Consider the following 15,401-nt stretch of genomic DNA (forward strand, 5'->3'; position numbering starts at 1 on the left):
TGATCCAGGAACATTTACTGCTGTTTGAGCTTTGCACAGGTGTATTAACGATCCAGCCCATGTTCATTAATGGTGCGTTTACACAGGCAGATTTATCTGACCAATTTTGGAAGTTCAAGTCAGGAATGGACTTGAAAAGACAGGGAATCTCAGTCTTTCCTTTATGACCTGATCCCTGTTTATAGTCTGTTCCTGGCTTGGTTTAAAAAATCTGTCATATAAATCTCTCTGTGTAAACGCACCATAAGGCCCTATTCCACCAACAGATCTGACGACAGATTATCTGCCAAAGATTTGAATCCAAACCCAGGAATGGATTTGAAAAGAGGAGAAATCCAGTCTTTCCTTTATGACCTGATCTCTGATTATAGTCTGTTCCTGGGTTTGGCTTCAAATCTTTGGCAGATAATCTGTCGTCAGATCTGTTGGTGTAGTAGGAGGAATAGGAGGCAATCTGCCTGGAGCATTCCTAATGATGAGGAGGGTGGGGAGGAGGGACAGAGAGGATGTGCCAGCCTAATGCATATACAAATGTAAGCCCCGGCCGTTAGACACAGCGCAGCCGGATTAAAAGTTGTTTTTATGACAATAACTGCATCCCCTGCCGAACGGACCCCAGGACAGAGCTTGGATTAAAAGCAGCTATCTGAAGGTACAAGCGGTTTGGGGGGGGGACAGATTGTGGGTACAGAGTTGCTTTAAGTCCGGGCTGAGACCGGCCGTTCCGTGACCCGGCCGGGGTCACGGAACGGCCGGTTGTTCACGTAGTGTGAACATACCCTAATGGAATTAGGTTGTAATATCATACAGACTGATTACAAGAGTGGCGCTGTTTAGGAAAGAAAGCAGCCATGTTTATCTAAGCCTGAACAATCCCTTTCACCATGATCTATAGGCAATAGCCTGATGAACCTATTATCATTTATCTCCTTATCTACCAAAGTATCAGCTAAAGAGTCACAAAGTCATCTACTCTGCAGCTACGAAATTACATTGTCAACAAGAGAGAAAGAGCTTACCTTGTAACTGGTGACAGCCAGCTTAGAGAGTCCATCCACATACGGGCCGAGAACCTTGTGCTCGCGGACTTTGAGCGACTGTCTGCTTCTGTGGGTGAGAGAAAAGAAAAGTAAAATGTTCCATCTTTAAGACCGACTGACACCATCTGCTACAATGTAGAATACCGTAACACAGTACACGTCACTTATCCATCTTCTGCTTACCAACCTAAACAGCATTGCGTGACTAAAGTTTTATTGACAGATTTACCCTTTGGGGTCTAGAAGATCGCGGACTTTTTCATTGTAGATTTCCATGTAAGAAACTTCCACTTTGAAACTCAATTCATCCGTTTCTGCTTTTTGAGTTCTGTCGAAGAGGGTGCTGCATAGTCTGGGGATCAGACCCGGTTGGTCCGCTGTACCCATCATCGTGTAGGACTTCCCTGAGCCTGCAAGAGATTAACACTGGATGGAACCAAAGTACACCATAGATGATGACTGTGGTTACAAACGCGGACTCTATACAACGCGGGCGCTATACAAATAAATATTATTATATGATATACAACACATTTAACACATGGAAGAGAATTGTAGGAACAGTATTATAGTAGTTATATACTTGTACATAGTAGTATTATAATCGCTATATTCTTTATATATATTTTTTTTATTTTAACATAAAAAGAAGTTACACCCACCGGTCTGACCATAGGCAAAGATGCAAGCGTTGTACCCCTCGAAGGCATTCTGGAGAATATTCTCACCAAGGCACTGAAAAACAACATCTTGTCCTGCAGAAACAAATAAAGTAGTAACAGTGTGACACAAACCATGCATACAGGTAAAATACAAATCTGAATCATCTATATTAAAACCTCTTCGATCCATCTCCCTTAGGCTAGGTTCACACTGCGTTTTCAGCATCCGTTTAACGCATCCGTTTTTTGCAAAAAACGCATGAAAAACGGATTGCAAAAAACGGATTCATTTGTGTGCATCAGTTTTTCCATTGACTTCCATTATAAAAAAAACGGATCCGTTTTTTTTGGCGGACCAAAACGGACCAAAAAACGTTGCTGACCCTATTTTTCTGGACGTTAAAAAAAACGGATCAGTTAAACGGATGCTGAAAACGCAGTGTGAACCTAGCCTTACTAGGATCTGGATCGAAAGGATATGAATTTGAAAAGAGGATAGATCCCAGTCTTTCCTTTATGACCTGATCCCTGTTGATAGTCTGTTCCTGGTTTTGGCTTAAAAGATCTGTCAGATAAATCTGTCTGTGTAAACGCACCCTTATATGTAGAGATTCGGCCTATGTATAAAGTACATTATGAGCACAACACCGCACCCTGATGTTACCTGCAAACTTCTCTGTCACGGATTCATCCATAGACCAGAAGCAGTGATCGTATGCGAAGACCTACAGGGAAAAGAGAAAATGGCATTAGAAGATTTATACATGGATAAGTGAACCCTTTGAAATTACCAGGATTTCTGCATTGATGAATGATACAATGTGATCTATTTGTTCTCCAAATGGCAATTATACACAAACACAATGTAGCTAACATAGTAAAACCCAGACAGGTCTTCTGCTTATGTCTTTTTACTGAGCAAACATCCACAGTGCAGGGATAAAAAGTCACCCCCTAACCTGTAGATACATCTGTAGCTGAAATAACCTGCACCAAACATTTGTCTGAGACTCCTGGATGCTCCACAACTCAAAAACATCAGAGTACAGACAGATGAGCCAGAAGTTTTTGTGCCATTAGGAGTTTAACCCATATGCGGGTGGATTAGCATGTGGCATAAACTGCTAATATCCCTGTACGCTATTAGGAGATAAGGGCAAGTTCATTCTTCTAACCTGCTGATAGTTACGGGTTTACCTACTATTTCTCCTTGCACTGTGGATGTTACATATACAGCACTGTCTGTGTTATTAGTTTTCTATAATTGTTAGATCGGACTGCACTCTATTGGGAATTCCAAGGGGTCACATACTTTTCCTTGTAACTATACCTGGTACACTATACGGGGAAAGGTTTGCTCATAAACACAATAACTCTTCCTACACCCCCTCTAGTCTGTACTGTCACCTCTAGATTGCCCCCTAATGGAACATGACTACAGACCAGTAGATAAGAACCAGTAGGCAGTGGGATGGGAGGGAGTTACCGCCTCTCAAGTCCACACATTACTCCACTTCTCTGCAGAGAATCATGATATCCTCCACATACATCATAAATCAGTGTTAACACTCCGGGGTCAGGAAGTGTTGTCTTCGTCCAACCAGGGAGCACTACATGGTATTACAGCAGATGTTCTGCTTCTCTAAGGGTCCGCAGCCCCCACACTCGGCTCTCCAGCTATACTTACTTTTGGCTGGCTCCTAGGAGATTCATGGAATCCGGTGGAAAAAAAAAAAAAAGGGGAAAAAGCAGAGAGGAAGCCATTAGTCCATGTTCCCAGGGTGATCACATAGGCATGCAGTGAAATATAATATTCTATATACACAGCTGACATACATGTAGAGCAGAGAAGGGCAATCTGCTGGGAAACTACAACCCCCAGCAGGCACTGACTATATGAGGCTTCCCGGGCATGCTGGGTGTTGTAGTTTCCCAAGTTCTACAAATTAAAAAAGTTGAAGCTATATTTTTAATTTGTTAATTCTTTAGCTGAGATATGAAATGAATGGAGCCAAGCCTGAGGCTGCACTACTGAAAGATTCTAATGACGTCATGTCCTGTATGACCTCTAGGGCTGCACTACTGAGAGATTCTGATGATTTCATGTCCTGTATGACCTCAAGGGCTGCACTACAGAGAGATTCTGATGGCAACTTGTTCAATATGATCTCTTAGGTTGCATTACTGAGAAATTTTATATATATATATATATATATATATATATATTTTATAATATATATATATATATATATATAATATTTATATATTTTTTATATATTTATATATATTTTTTTATCTCTCTCTCTCTCTCTCTATCTCTATCTCTCTCTATCTCTCTCTCTCTATCTCTCTCTATCTATCTCCTATTAATGGTGATGGATGGTGAAACAGAATATTTCAGTAGTGCAGTTGAGAATCAGACCACAATGAAACAGATGCCAACCGGGGAAAAGATTGCCCAATTTTCTTCTGATACAATCTAGATTGGGTTGATATTGGGGTTGATGATTTGATGATTTAAAGGCGAACTCAGACCTAATAAGAACACGGTTACATCTGTCGACCATCAATGAGTCCCGGAATTAAGAAACTACAACGTTTTTAGCCCTTTGGCATCGCTGTGAGAGTCCCGAGTGCCTGTAATCCTGTGAGCACATAGCCAACCTTGGCCAGTGCCCCCTGTTCTCATGGGCTCTATACCAGCTGCTGCCTCTAGAGTATATACCCCATACATTGCCTCCTGCACTCTTCACTTTTAATTCCCTGGAAAAATCCATCTTCACAGAGGCCACAAAGAAGAATTATAATCTCCTGATGGATCATGTTACAGCTCCTCACAGAAGTTAATGCAGAGGAATTGGGGAAAAGGGGGAGGGAGAGAAAGGCAGAAAGTCGCTGCGGCTCCCGTGTATGTGTGTGCACGTCTGATACACGCAGATGTAGGTGCAGTATAAGGGACATTACACAGCAGTAACAAGCAGTTCTGTTGTAAATTAAGCAATGGGGGGAGGGGGCATTATACCACTTACTAGAGTCAGCACCTGTTTGAAGCTGTTCTGTCCTCCACCCCACTTTTCCCTTCCATAGACTTCTATGGGTAGCAGTTGTAACCTGATTCCTCAGGAGGCTCATGATGCTTCTTCATCTTTGGTTGCTCTCTCCTGCCTTCTCCATAGACCTCTATGGTAATAGCTGTAACCTGCTCCTTCAAGTAAGCTCACAATCCCTCTTCATTTTTGTCTCTCTCTGCAGCTTCTCCCTTCTCCACCTCCCCCCATAGACTTCTATGTGTGGCAGCAGTAACCCAATTCCTCAGTAAGGTCATCATCCTTCATATTTACCTTTCTTTACAGCTGCTTCGTCCTCTTACCTACCCTCCAGCCACTATAGACGTCTATGGGCAGCTCTAAGCTGATACCTCAGTAAAGTGATAATCCTTTGTCTCTCTACTACTAAAGCTACCCCCCCCACTCCCACACAATACACGTCTATATGTAGCAGCTATAACCTGATCACTCAGTAAAGTGATAATACTCCTTCATTTTTCTCTTTCTCTCTGCAGCTGCTCCCTCTTTCCCCTCCATAAACTCATATAGGTAGCAGCTATAACCCGATCCCTCAGTTAAGATTTATCTGACAGATCTTTGAAGCCAAAGCCAGGAACAGACTTTAAACAGAGAACAGGTCATAAAGGAAAGACTGAGATCTATCCCCCTTCCAAATCCATTCCTGGCTTTGGCTTCAGAAATCTGTCAAATAAATCTCTGTGTAAACGCAGCATTAGGCTCTCTGACTGCAGCTGTTCCCTCACACTTCCCTCTTCTATAGGAAGCAGTTACACATTCATCCATCCATTCGTCATCCATACTGATCTTTACTTTTCTCGTTCTCTCTCTGGATTTACTCACTCCTTCCCCTCCCCTCTCCAAAGACATCTATGGGCAGTAGTAGTCATCTCTGCCTCTCTGAAGATGGATCTACCCAGTGTAGCTGACAGGGAAGTCTACAGGGGAGATACATTGTATAGTTTCTTATCACCACCTATTGATTTATGATTAGTCATTGGTTTAGAACTGGAAGTATTTTAAAAGCAGCTGGATATAAGTGTATGCCTAGGCCCCAGAAACTGTATACCTAATACAGCGTTGCAGAAAGCTACACCTGGCATTGTAATAAGTGCAGGGCAGGAGGCGATGGCCTTGATACGTGTCGTGCGAGGACACCATCGGGCCCCGGCTGCTTACATTGTGGCTGCACTTCCTCTGTAATCACTCGCTCCTCGGAGCGGCAGGTGAACAAGCACTTCCATTAATTGTTCCGTAATTACAGAGGAAATTAAGCAGCGGACATTCTTCCTAAGGGAGAGATGGATGTGAGATTAACCCTACACGGCCTGGATCTATCCCGAGGCTGCACAGAAGTGTATGGGACATCTGATGGTATGAAAAACATGTCACAATGCAATCAACTAAAGAGGGACTCTACAGGGACCGCCACAGTCCATAAGACTCCAGCGTAGTAAGGAGACTTCTTGGGAGCTCGGGGTCTACTTTGAAACATAAGAAGTCACCATGAGTATCCCAAGTACTTACAGAAGACTCCACAAGTTGCTGTACTCAATGGTCCCCATAAATACAACTGAAAGGAAAGCCTAATATTTCCAATCAGATGTAGCAGAGCTGACTTTGCCATTATTGTTGCAATGTAAGCTAAGGTAGAAGCATTATATAATAATAATATATTTATTTGTATAGTGCCAACAGATTCTGCAGCGCTTATATGCAGAGCTAAGAACAATTACAGCAAATGGTAGACCTGTCAAATCCGAGGGGGCACCACAAGTGTCTGACCCCACCAAGACAAGACACACTTGTCCGACTACTCCTAGACATGACTACCCAACCCATTGCGACACACCAGCCTAACACCACTGCACACGCTGCCTGACATCACAGCAACACCTGCTTAAAATCATTGAGATACACCTGCCTGACACCATTCCGACACGCCTGCCAACACCACTGTGACACACCCGCCAGACCCCCGCTACACACCTGCCCAACACCACTACCACACACCTACTGAACCCCTTTTCAACATAGTTGCGAAACGCCACATCAAATTCATTACCACGCCTGCCGGACCACAATCTGACACGCTTGCCCCTCCAACACAACTACCCGACCCCAGGCATGACACCTGCCCAATCTATATATGACGGTCATACACGGACAGTAAGCTCCACTACAGCATGGAATTTCATTCTTTCCCCCAATAGAAGATCAGATATCAGCAGTATATAGGAAAACTGCTTACAGTGCAATTCCACTGTCAATGTCTGGTGTGGAGCCTCTCCCCCAGAGTAATGACCTCCTAACAAGTGTCTAGACAGGAGGGAGGATCCCAGCCGTATACAGCCTGTCAGACCTGCCGGACCAGATCTGCAGCTATATACAGTGTGACGTATACTACACAGCCATGTTATATTCATTCATTCATTATCAATGAGGTTTGGGCCCCCCTTCCCCTACTGAAATAAAGAACAGGACCTCCAGGCTGACCATCCATGCTCCCTCTGTTCTGCTGGTGTCACTCTTTACTGCAGGTCTGGCATTCTATTCATGAACCAGGTAGCTCAGGATGAGCTCTAGTTGCACAGGTTAATGCAGCAATGTATTGTGGGAGCGTAGTTACAGCTAAACAGTTATGAGTCAGGATAACGATTTCCTGAAGAGCATCATATGCTCCATATCTTATATCAGGGTCATTGTCTTCCTGCATCTCGGAGACGTCTGCTCTGCCCTATGATATACCACGCAGATGCAGCAAATCCACAATGGGGTCATATTTTAAAGGATTTGGAGCATTAAACCCTATACTTATAGCTTATCCATTAGGATCCAGATTGTCCTGCATATGGTGCGTTCAGTAAAACATTAAATAAATGCATTCAGCGTCTTCTGAGGTGCTTACAGATGTAGCGGAGGGGAGTTTGTTACCACAGTTCTCCATCACGGTAATTTTTCAAGTATATACAAAAAGTAGGTATCCAAACCTTGAAAGTCAGTATAAATCCTCTATCAGGGTATATCCACACTACGGAATCCCAGCGGATCACCAGCCGGTGATTCAGAGTGTGGACATACGCTTATTCCTGAGAAGCTGTGATCCTGCACTGCCCCTGACTGACCCCGAATGTGCACTGTCCCTGACCGACCCCAACTCTGCTCTACCCTGCTATCCCTGAGCAGCTGTGACCCTGCTCTGCCCCTAACCGACCCCAACTCTGCTCTACCCTGCTATCGCTGAGTAGCTATGACCCTGCACTGTCCCTGACCAATCCTGAATATGCACGGTCCCTGACCGACCCCAACTCAACTCTACCCTTCTATCCCTGATCAGCTGTGACCCTGCACTGCCCCTGACCGCACACCAGCCTCACCATGCACCGCCCCTGGACCTGGCCTCACCCTGCACCCGCCCCCGGACCTGGCCTAACTCTGGACAGCCCCAGGCCCTTCCTAACCCTGAACAGTCCTGGACCGACCCTAACTCTGTTTTAACCAAGACTCATCCTAACCGTACACTGCCCCTGATCGACCCAATACTGCCTGCGGCCAACCCTGACCAATAATGTGCTGCATGTGACTGATAATAACCAGCCCCCACTCCTGTGCTGCCCCTGACTATTTGCAACTCTAAAAAACTTTGACCTTACACTGCCCCGAACCGACCCCAACTCTGCACCAGACACATCCCAACCCATTTCTGTCTGTGACCGACTAGGACCCAATGTTGCCCCTAAACAATCCTAACCTTGTGCCGCACCTGACTCTGACCAATCCTGCACTGCCCCTAACCAACCCAAACTCCACATAGGACTGACTGAGCCAAGTCCCTCTAACTAATATGAACCCGGCACTGCAATGGACCAACCTCAACCTTCTGCTGCACCGTGGCAAACCCAGTGCCCCAGCAGTGGCCTTGCACCTTGCATCTTGGCTCTGCTACATTGGTAATCCCCTGTCTTATAGAAAACCTACAACAAAGCTGTAGATAATATGACGCTTTTCCCTGTCCCTCTAACAGGTACATTATCCTCGCCGGCCCTGAGTAACTCTACAAACACCGGGTTAATCCCAGGGATCCGTTTAATAAGTCCCCGGTATTTCAGAAGTCACTGTTCTCTAAAGGTCTTTTCAATTTCAGAAGTCAAAACAGATTGCAGTCCGAAGTATGAGAGATTAGCACAGCGTGACTTCCACATAAGCCGTGTTCATTGTGCATTAACACACGGCTAAAATTAATCCCACAGAGCAAGCTGGTGAGGGTGGTGAGCCAGACGCCCCGCACCCGGACCATGATGGGCTACCCCGACCTAGACAGATGTGGAATCACAGACAGAGAGACCTAAGTATGGCGGACGAGACTATGGTGATAAGATTAACCAACATTCAGTCTGCTAAGGCCTGATAACATAACAAGAGCAAGTATTATATCAGTTATATTATTTTATATAGGAGCAGTATTATAGTAGTTATATTCTTGTATATAGGAGCAGTATTATAGTAGTTATATTCTTGTATATAGGTGCAGTATTATAGTAGTTATATTCTTGTATATAGGTGCAGTATTATAGTAGTTATATTCCTGTATATAGGAGCAGTATTATAGTAGTTATATTCCTGTATATAGGAGCAGTATTATAGTAGTTATATTCTTGTATATAGGAGCAGTATTATAGTAGTTATATTCCTGTATATAGGAGCAGTATTATAGTAGTTATATTCCTGTATATAGGGGGCAGTATTATAGTAGTTATATTCTTGTATATAGGTGCAGTATTATAGTAGTTATATTCCTGTATATAGGAGCAGTATTATAGTAGTTATATTCCTGTATATAGGAGCAGTATTATAGTAGTTATATTCTTGTATATAGGAGCAGTATTATAGTAGTTATATTCTTGTATATAGGAGCAGTATTAGAGTAGGTATATTCTTGTATATAGGAGCAGTATTATAGTAGTTATATTCTTGTACATAGGAGCAGTATTATAGTAGTTATATTCTCGTATATAGGGGATTTGAGCATCCTTTAGAGGTTATGGATAACTAATCTGCTTTAATGGAGCCTAGTGTCGCTGGGTTGAGACAGTCTTAATGCGGCTTATTACACATAGAGGTTGTTTAAAAAGAAAGCATGAAAAAGTTAATATTTAATGAAAATATTCTATGCAGAGCCGTAAGATAAGTGATGGGGCTTAAGAAATCAATAGCAATATACAAGGGACAGACAATAATACATACCAAGAGCCATGGAAATCTACAGACCGTGTCTCCTAGATAAGCAGCAGTCATATACTGACAGACACAACGGCGACTACCTGGCTCCTAAACTCTGCCAGCCATCTATATTGCATTCATAATACTATATACTGTAGCTGACAGCTCTATTATTGGTGACTGTCAGAGCTGACCTTCACTAACCTCAGCTGGACCTATAATGGCCTCTGGGACTATAGAATAAAATATGAGGATAGACCAGTCCCTTCTGAAGATTCCTACTATATATGAACTTGGGAGACTTTTAAACATACTGAAAGGGGTCATGAGCGGGTTAACCCAGGACTAGAGGAAAAATATAACTCAAAGGACAAACAGGACTGGACTTCGGTAAAGTCCTTAATGAACTTCTCTGGTTTGGACTATTCTGTTTGTTACAGGGGGTCCTTGATAGAATACACTGACCAGAAAGTGTCCTCTCGCTGTGATCCCCAGTGATTGGCTCTGATCTGTGGGCAGGCCTGGCAGTAACAGTTCAATTTCCTTACAGCGCCACCACAAAGGGAAAAAAATATTACAGTGCTTACATTTTAAAGAGACACTCCAGCAAAAAAGTTTTTCTTTTAAATCAACTGGTGTCAGAAAGTTATATTGATTTGTAATTTACTTCTATTAAAGAAATCTCCAGCCTTCCCATACTTATCAGCTGCTGTAGGTCCTGCAGGAAGTGGTGTGTTCTTTCCAGTCTGACACAGTGCTCTCTGCTGCCATCTCTGTCTATGTCAGGAAATGTCCAGAGCAGCAGCAAATCCCCATAGAAAGACAGTTCCTGACATGGACAGAGGTGGCAGCACTGGAAAGTATCCTGCACTTCCTGCAGGACATACAGCAGCTGATAAGTACTGGAAGACTGGAGAACTTTAATTAGAAGAAAATTATAAATCTATAGTTGTTTTAAAAGAAAATGTCATTTAGACACCAGTTGGTGGCTGTATTTTGGTGCCATTTTTCTGGTTAATCTTGGAAGTCCCCCCAATAGCTACTATGGTAAATCTAAAGGTCCATCTACACAATAAAGATGGTTGATCCCGCCGATATTGATAGGACCAGACGATGCAGTCTAATGCATATAAGGGCATCTCGACACTGGTAGATACTGTTAGGAAAGAGAAGGATAGGTTACATTACATTTCAATGGCCAAAGCTTTTTTCTGGAAATAAGCCATTAAAAGGAGTCTGGTGACGGTTTTCTCTCCTCTTCTTAGCGAACACACATGCACACTCCTCTGAGCTGAACATGCATGTAGGATTCAAATCCAAGAGCTGTCAGCGAAATGTGCATCCAGCTCACAGCCATGGAAGGCTTATGGCCACAACGAAGGTGTCACATCTTACCGAGGGCACAGAACAATCATACTATTCAATGACCAATACAGTGGTACCTCGGTTCTCGAACTTAATTGGTTCCGGAAGGCAGTTTGAGAACCAAGCAGTTTGAAAACCGAGCAGTGTCTTCCCATAGGAAATAATGTAAATGTGATTAATTGGTTCCATCAGCCACCAATAATTACCTACAATACTCATTTATTACACTGATAAGTGCTCAGTATAATCACTACAGTACAGGACAGCACTATATACTGTACAGGACATTAAACATAAGAAATGTTCATCAGAACCAGCAATTATATAGTACAGTAGTCACCAACTCCTCACCCATCCTTTACTGTATAGCGTCCCCCCCATCCAAGCACTGTAATGTATGGGAGATGGTGGTGCACTGCCTGTACTACTACTGCACTGTATATGCACTCCAGCAGTCTTATACAGCACTGTACTGTATGTAAAGCCTCACCACTGCTTAACTCGCCAGGTACAACCCACCATCCACGCTCGCAAAAACGTTCGAAAAACATTCGAAAACCGAGCAAAGTTCGAATTCCAAACACTACTTCTGGGTAAATTTTCGTTCTAATACCAAGCAGTTCGAGTTCCAAAGCGTTCAAAAACCGAGGTATTACTGTACTTATTTTCCAGGCAAAATACTCCTTAGGATTAATACCAGCCCTGTGTCAAACGGCCGTGGCCTAGAGTGCCTTTGCATTAGGTTGGCACAACCTCCGTCCCTCCTCCCAGCCCTCTTCATCATTAGGAATGCCCCAGGCAGATTTTCTCCTATTCCTCACCTGTGTAAATACTGTACATGGGCTGAATCGTTAAGGCACCTGTGTAGTGTTCACTGCAAAGGAATAGGAAAAATGGTAAAGAGGGCGGGGAGAAGGGTGGTGCAAAGTTAGGGCCCAGACACTAGTGCACAGCAGTTTGGCACAGGGCCGCAAGTTGCTTTTTTAGGACAATAACTGCATCACCTGCCGAACGGACCCCAGGACAGATCTTAGTTTAAAAGTAGCTATCAGAAGGTACAAGCGGTTTGGGGGGGGGGGGGGGGGGGGGAGAGAGAGAGAAGAGTCGCTTTAAATCCTGGATAAGGGTAAAGGTAGAGAGGATGATTTCTTCCAAAAACAGAACCACACAAGTCCACAGGTTAAGTGTGGGATTACAGCTCAGTCTTAATCATTTCAATAGGGCCAAGCTGCAGTACCTGACATGACAGTAAGACAGGTGGGGGGGGTGCAGTTTCTTGGGGGGGGTACTTTTCTTTTTTATCTTGGACACCCAAAGAAGAACATATCAACTCCATGAAGTTGCAGCTTCAAGATGCCAGTCATTATTCTACCAGAAATATGTAATGACAATGGCGTATCGAGGTATAGCGTGCACTCCAATGCATAAGCATGAAATACTGCAACATAAAGTAACCTCAAAACAACCACATAAAACCTAATCAATTCCACTTTATGACTCCTACTCCAAGCATGGAAAACACTTCACACTACAAAGAGGAGTTACGAGTATGTCTGTGCTCTACGGTGACCAACGACACTATAAAAAAAGCCGCTCTGCTCATAAAAGCCGCCTGCTCTACGGAGGAGCCTTTATCCGCTATGTCTTCAAGGGCAATTTAACTAACAGGTAGACGCCCAAGACAATCTTACAGAGTCCCTTCGATCTGGTGACTTCTGTGGTCAAAGGCAGAGTCATGGTGACCACTGCGGGGGTCAAATGGGGCAGATGTGTGACTAAAAAGGGGTCGCTCCAATACAAAGTCGAACTATTTCTTTATGGCAAGCAGATGTGAGGTATAGGAAGGGGAACAATGGCCGTCTGATGGTTCCCCGGTATATCACTATCTGGGACAATCGAAAGAAGGTTCAACCATGGAAGATGCCTAAACATGAGGGGAAAGTCTGCTTAATCAGCTGATGGTCATATGTAGATTGGTCAGTGTCCTGACTCTCCTTGATGTTGGGGGAAGAAGGGTCAAGCAAGTTGGATCTTACCATAACCTGCATACCTGAGGAGGAAAGTCGCAGTCAGAGCTGCTAAGGCGTTTGGGCCTCTGTGAGAAGTAAACCTGAAGCTGCAGAGGGGCGTCTGATATTACCTCAATGTGAAGGTTTATGGTTTGTTATGAGTTAGCCACATAAATTGCTGTCATCTCGGCAGGATCGACCGACTATGTGTATAGTGGCCCCAAGGACTGAAGTCTTCTCAGAAAGATAAGCCACCACAAGGGAGATCTGACAGCAGAGTTCTGTGCTCTCACCATACACCTTTCACTACTTGTAGCACCAGGTCAGGAACATCATACACTGCTTGTAGCACCAGGTCAGGAACATCATACACTGCTTGTAGCACCAGGTCAGGAACATCATACACTGCTTGTAGCACCAGGTCAGGACGAGCTGTCACTACTTGTAGTCAGGAAGAGCTGTCACTACTTGTAGCACCAGGTCAGGTTGAGCTTTCACTAACTGGCATTAGGTTAGGAAAATCTTTCGCTACTTGTAGGACCAGGTCAGAACGAGCGATCGCTACTTGGAGCACAAGTACTAGGCCAGGACGAGCTGTCACTACTTGTAGCACTAGGCCAGGACGAGCTGTCACTACTTGTAGCACTAGGCCAGGACGAGCTGTCACTACTTGTAGCACTAGGCCAGGACGAGCTGTCACTACTTGTAGCACTAGGCCAGGACGAGCTGTCACTACTTGTAGCACTAGGCCAGGACGAGCTGTCACTACTTGTAGCACTAGGCCAGGACGAGCTGTCACTACTTGTAGCACTAGGCCAGGACGAGCTGTCACTACTTGTAGCACCAGATCAGGATGAGCTTTCACTACTTGTAGCACCAGATCAGGATGAGCGTTCACTACTTGTAGCACCAGGCTAGGAAGAGCTGTCACTACTTGCAGCACCAGGTCAGGACCATCATTCACTGCTTGTGGCACCATGTCAGGAAGAGCTTTTACTTCTTGCAGCACCAGATCAGAATGAGCTTTCACTACTTGTAGGACCAGGTCAGGACCATCGTTCACTACTTGCAGCACAAGGTCAGGACCTTCGTTCACTGCTTGTGGCACCAGCTCAGGAAGAGTTTTTACTACTTGTAGCACCAGGTCGGGATGAGCTGTCACTACTTGTAGAACTAGGTCAGGGAAAGCTTTTTGCCACTTGTAGAACCAGTTCAGCACAAGCTTTCACTGCTTGGATATAAACAAGAATGGTTGAAGTCCTTGGTAAGAGAAGAATCTTACAGCTATTTTTGTTACAGCTATAACCTCGTCTCCATCTCAAGGGAACGGGAGCTCCTGAGGATAATATTTCTCCTTGGGGAGCGTCAGCTAAGAGAAATGTATGCAAATCCGCTCACCTTGAGAAGAGTGAGAACTTACTCTATATTGCCACCTATAGGTCAATATCCAAGCCAGAAAAGACCTGAAGCATAGTAATAATTGCCCAAACCATCCAAAAACAGGTCACTAATCTGTACCTAGCAGATATGGGGTTAGTACAGAGCAAAACGTCGACTACGTGAGCCATCTCTCCATTGACTTCCGTAGGAGCCAGACGTCTGATGAGCAGCTGTGTATGAGATATTTGGGGTGTTGTCCTGTTTGGTCGCTCAGGTTACTTTGCTACATCCTAAATTTTTGAGATTTCTGTAGACTATAAAACGCAACCAGTTTGTTGTTCTTGTTATCCAAGTCAATAAAAAAAAATATGTATTCTCCAAAGAGCTATGTCCACCATTGCCTAAAACTACTCCTACACACAGACCAAGCTTAAAGGAGAAGTCCGGCCAAAATTAATTTTTGATATGTTGTTACTTATGAAAAGTTATACAAATTTCTAATGTACATTAATTATGGGAAATGCACATATACTGCTATTTCCCTTAATTTAGTAGATCAGGAAGTGTTAGAAATATCTCTGAAGAAGTGACGTCACGACCCAGGGTGTAATTCCTATGGAGTGTCCAGCAGGGGGCGCTCTCTATATAGAAGTCTATGGG

The 15,401-nt window shown here is 44.0% G+C and overlaps 1 protein-coding gene across 2 annotated transcripts in view; it reads right to left on the reverse strand.

Annotated features, from left to right (window-relative positions):
* Positions 1 to 15,401, reverse strand: part of KIF13B (kinesin family member 13B) — a 171,986-nt gene that overhangs the window by 124,624 nt on the left and 31,961 nt on the right. For both annotated transcript variants that reach the window (XM_069975804.1, XM_069975806.1), the window contains 5 exons: positions 3,390 to 3,402; positions 2,367 to 2,427; positions 1,703 to 1,795; positions 1,270 to 1,450; positions 1,020 to 1,107 (listed from right to left, as the gene is read on the reverse strand). In XM_069975804.1, the coding sequence (XP_069831905.1) occupies positions 1,020 to 1,107; positions 1,270 to 1,450; positions 1,703 to 1,795; positions 2,367 to 2,427; positions 3,390 to 3,402 (436 nt within the window). The remainder of the gene's footprint in view (positions 1 to 1,019; positions 1,108 to 1,269; positions 1,451 to 1,702; positions 1,796 to 2,366; positions 2,428 to 3,389; positions 3,403 to 15,401) is intronic.

This window comes from Dendropsophus ebraccatus, chromosome 6, assembly GCF_027789765.1.
Source record: "Dendropsophus ebraccatus isolate aDenEbr1 chromosome 6, aDenEbr1.pat, whole genome shotgun sequence".
Lineage (NCBI taxonomy): Eukaryota > Metazoa > Chordata > Amphibia > Anura > Hylidae > Dendropsophus > Dendropsophus ebraccatus.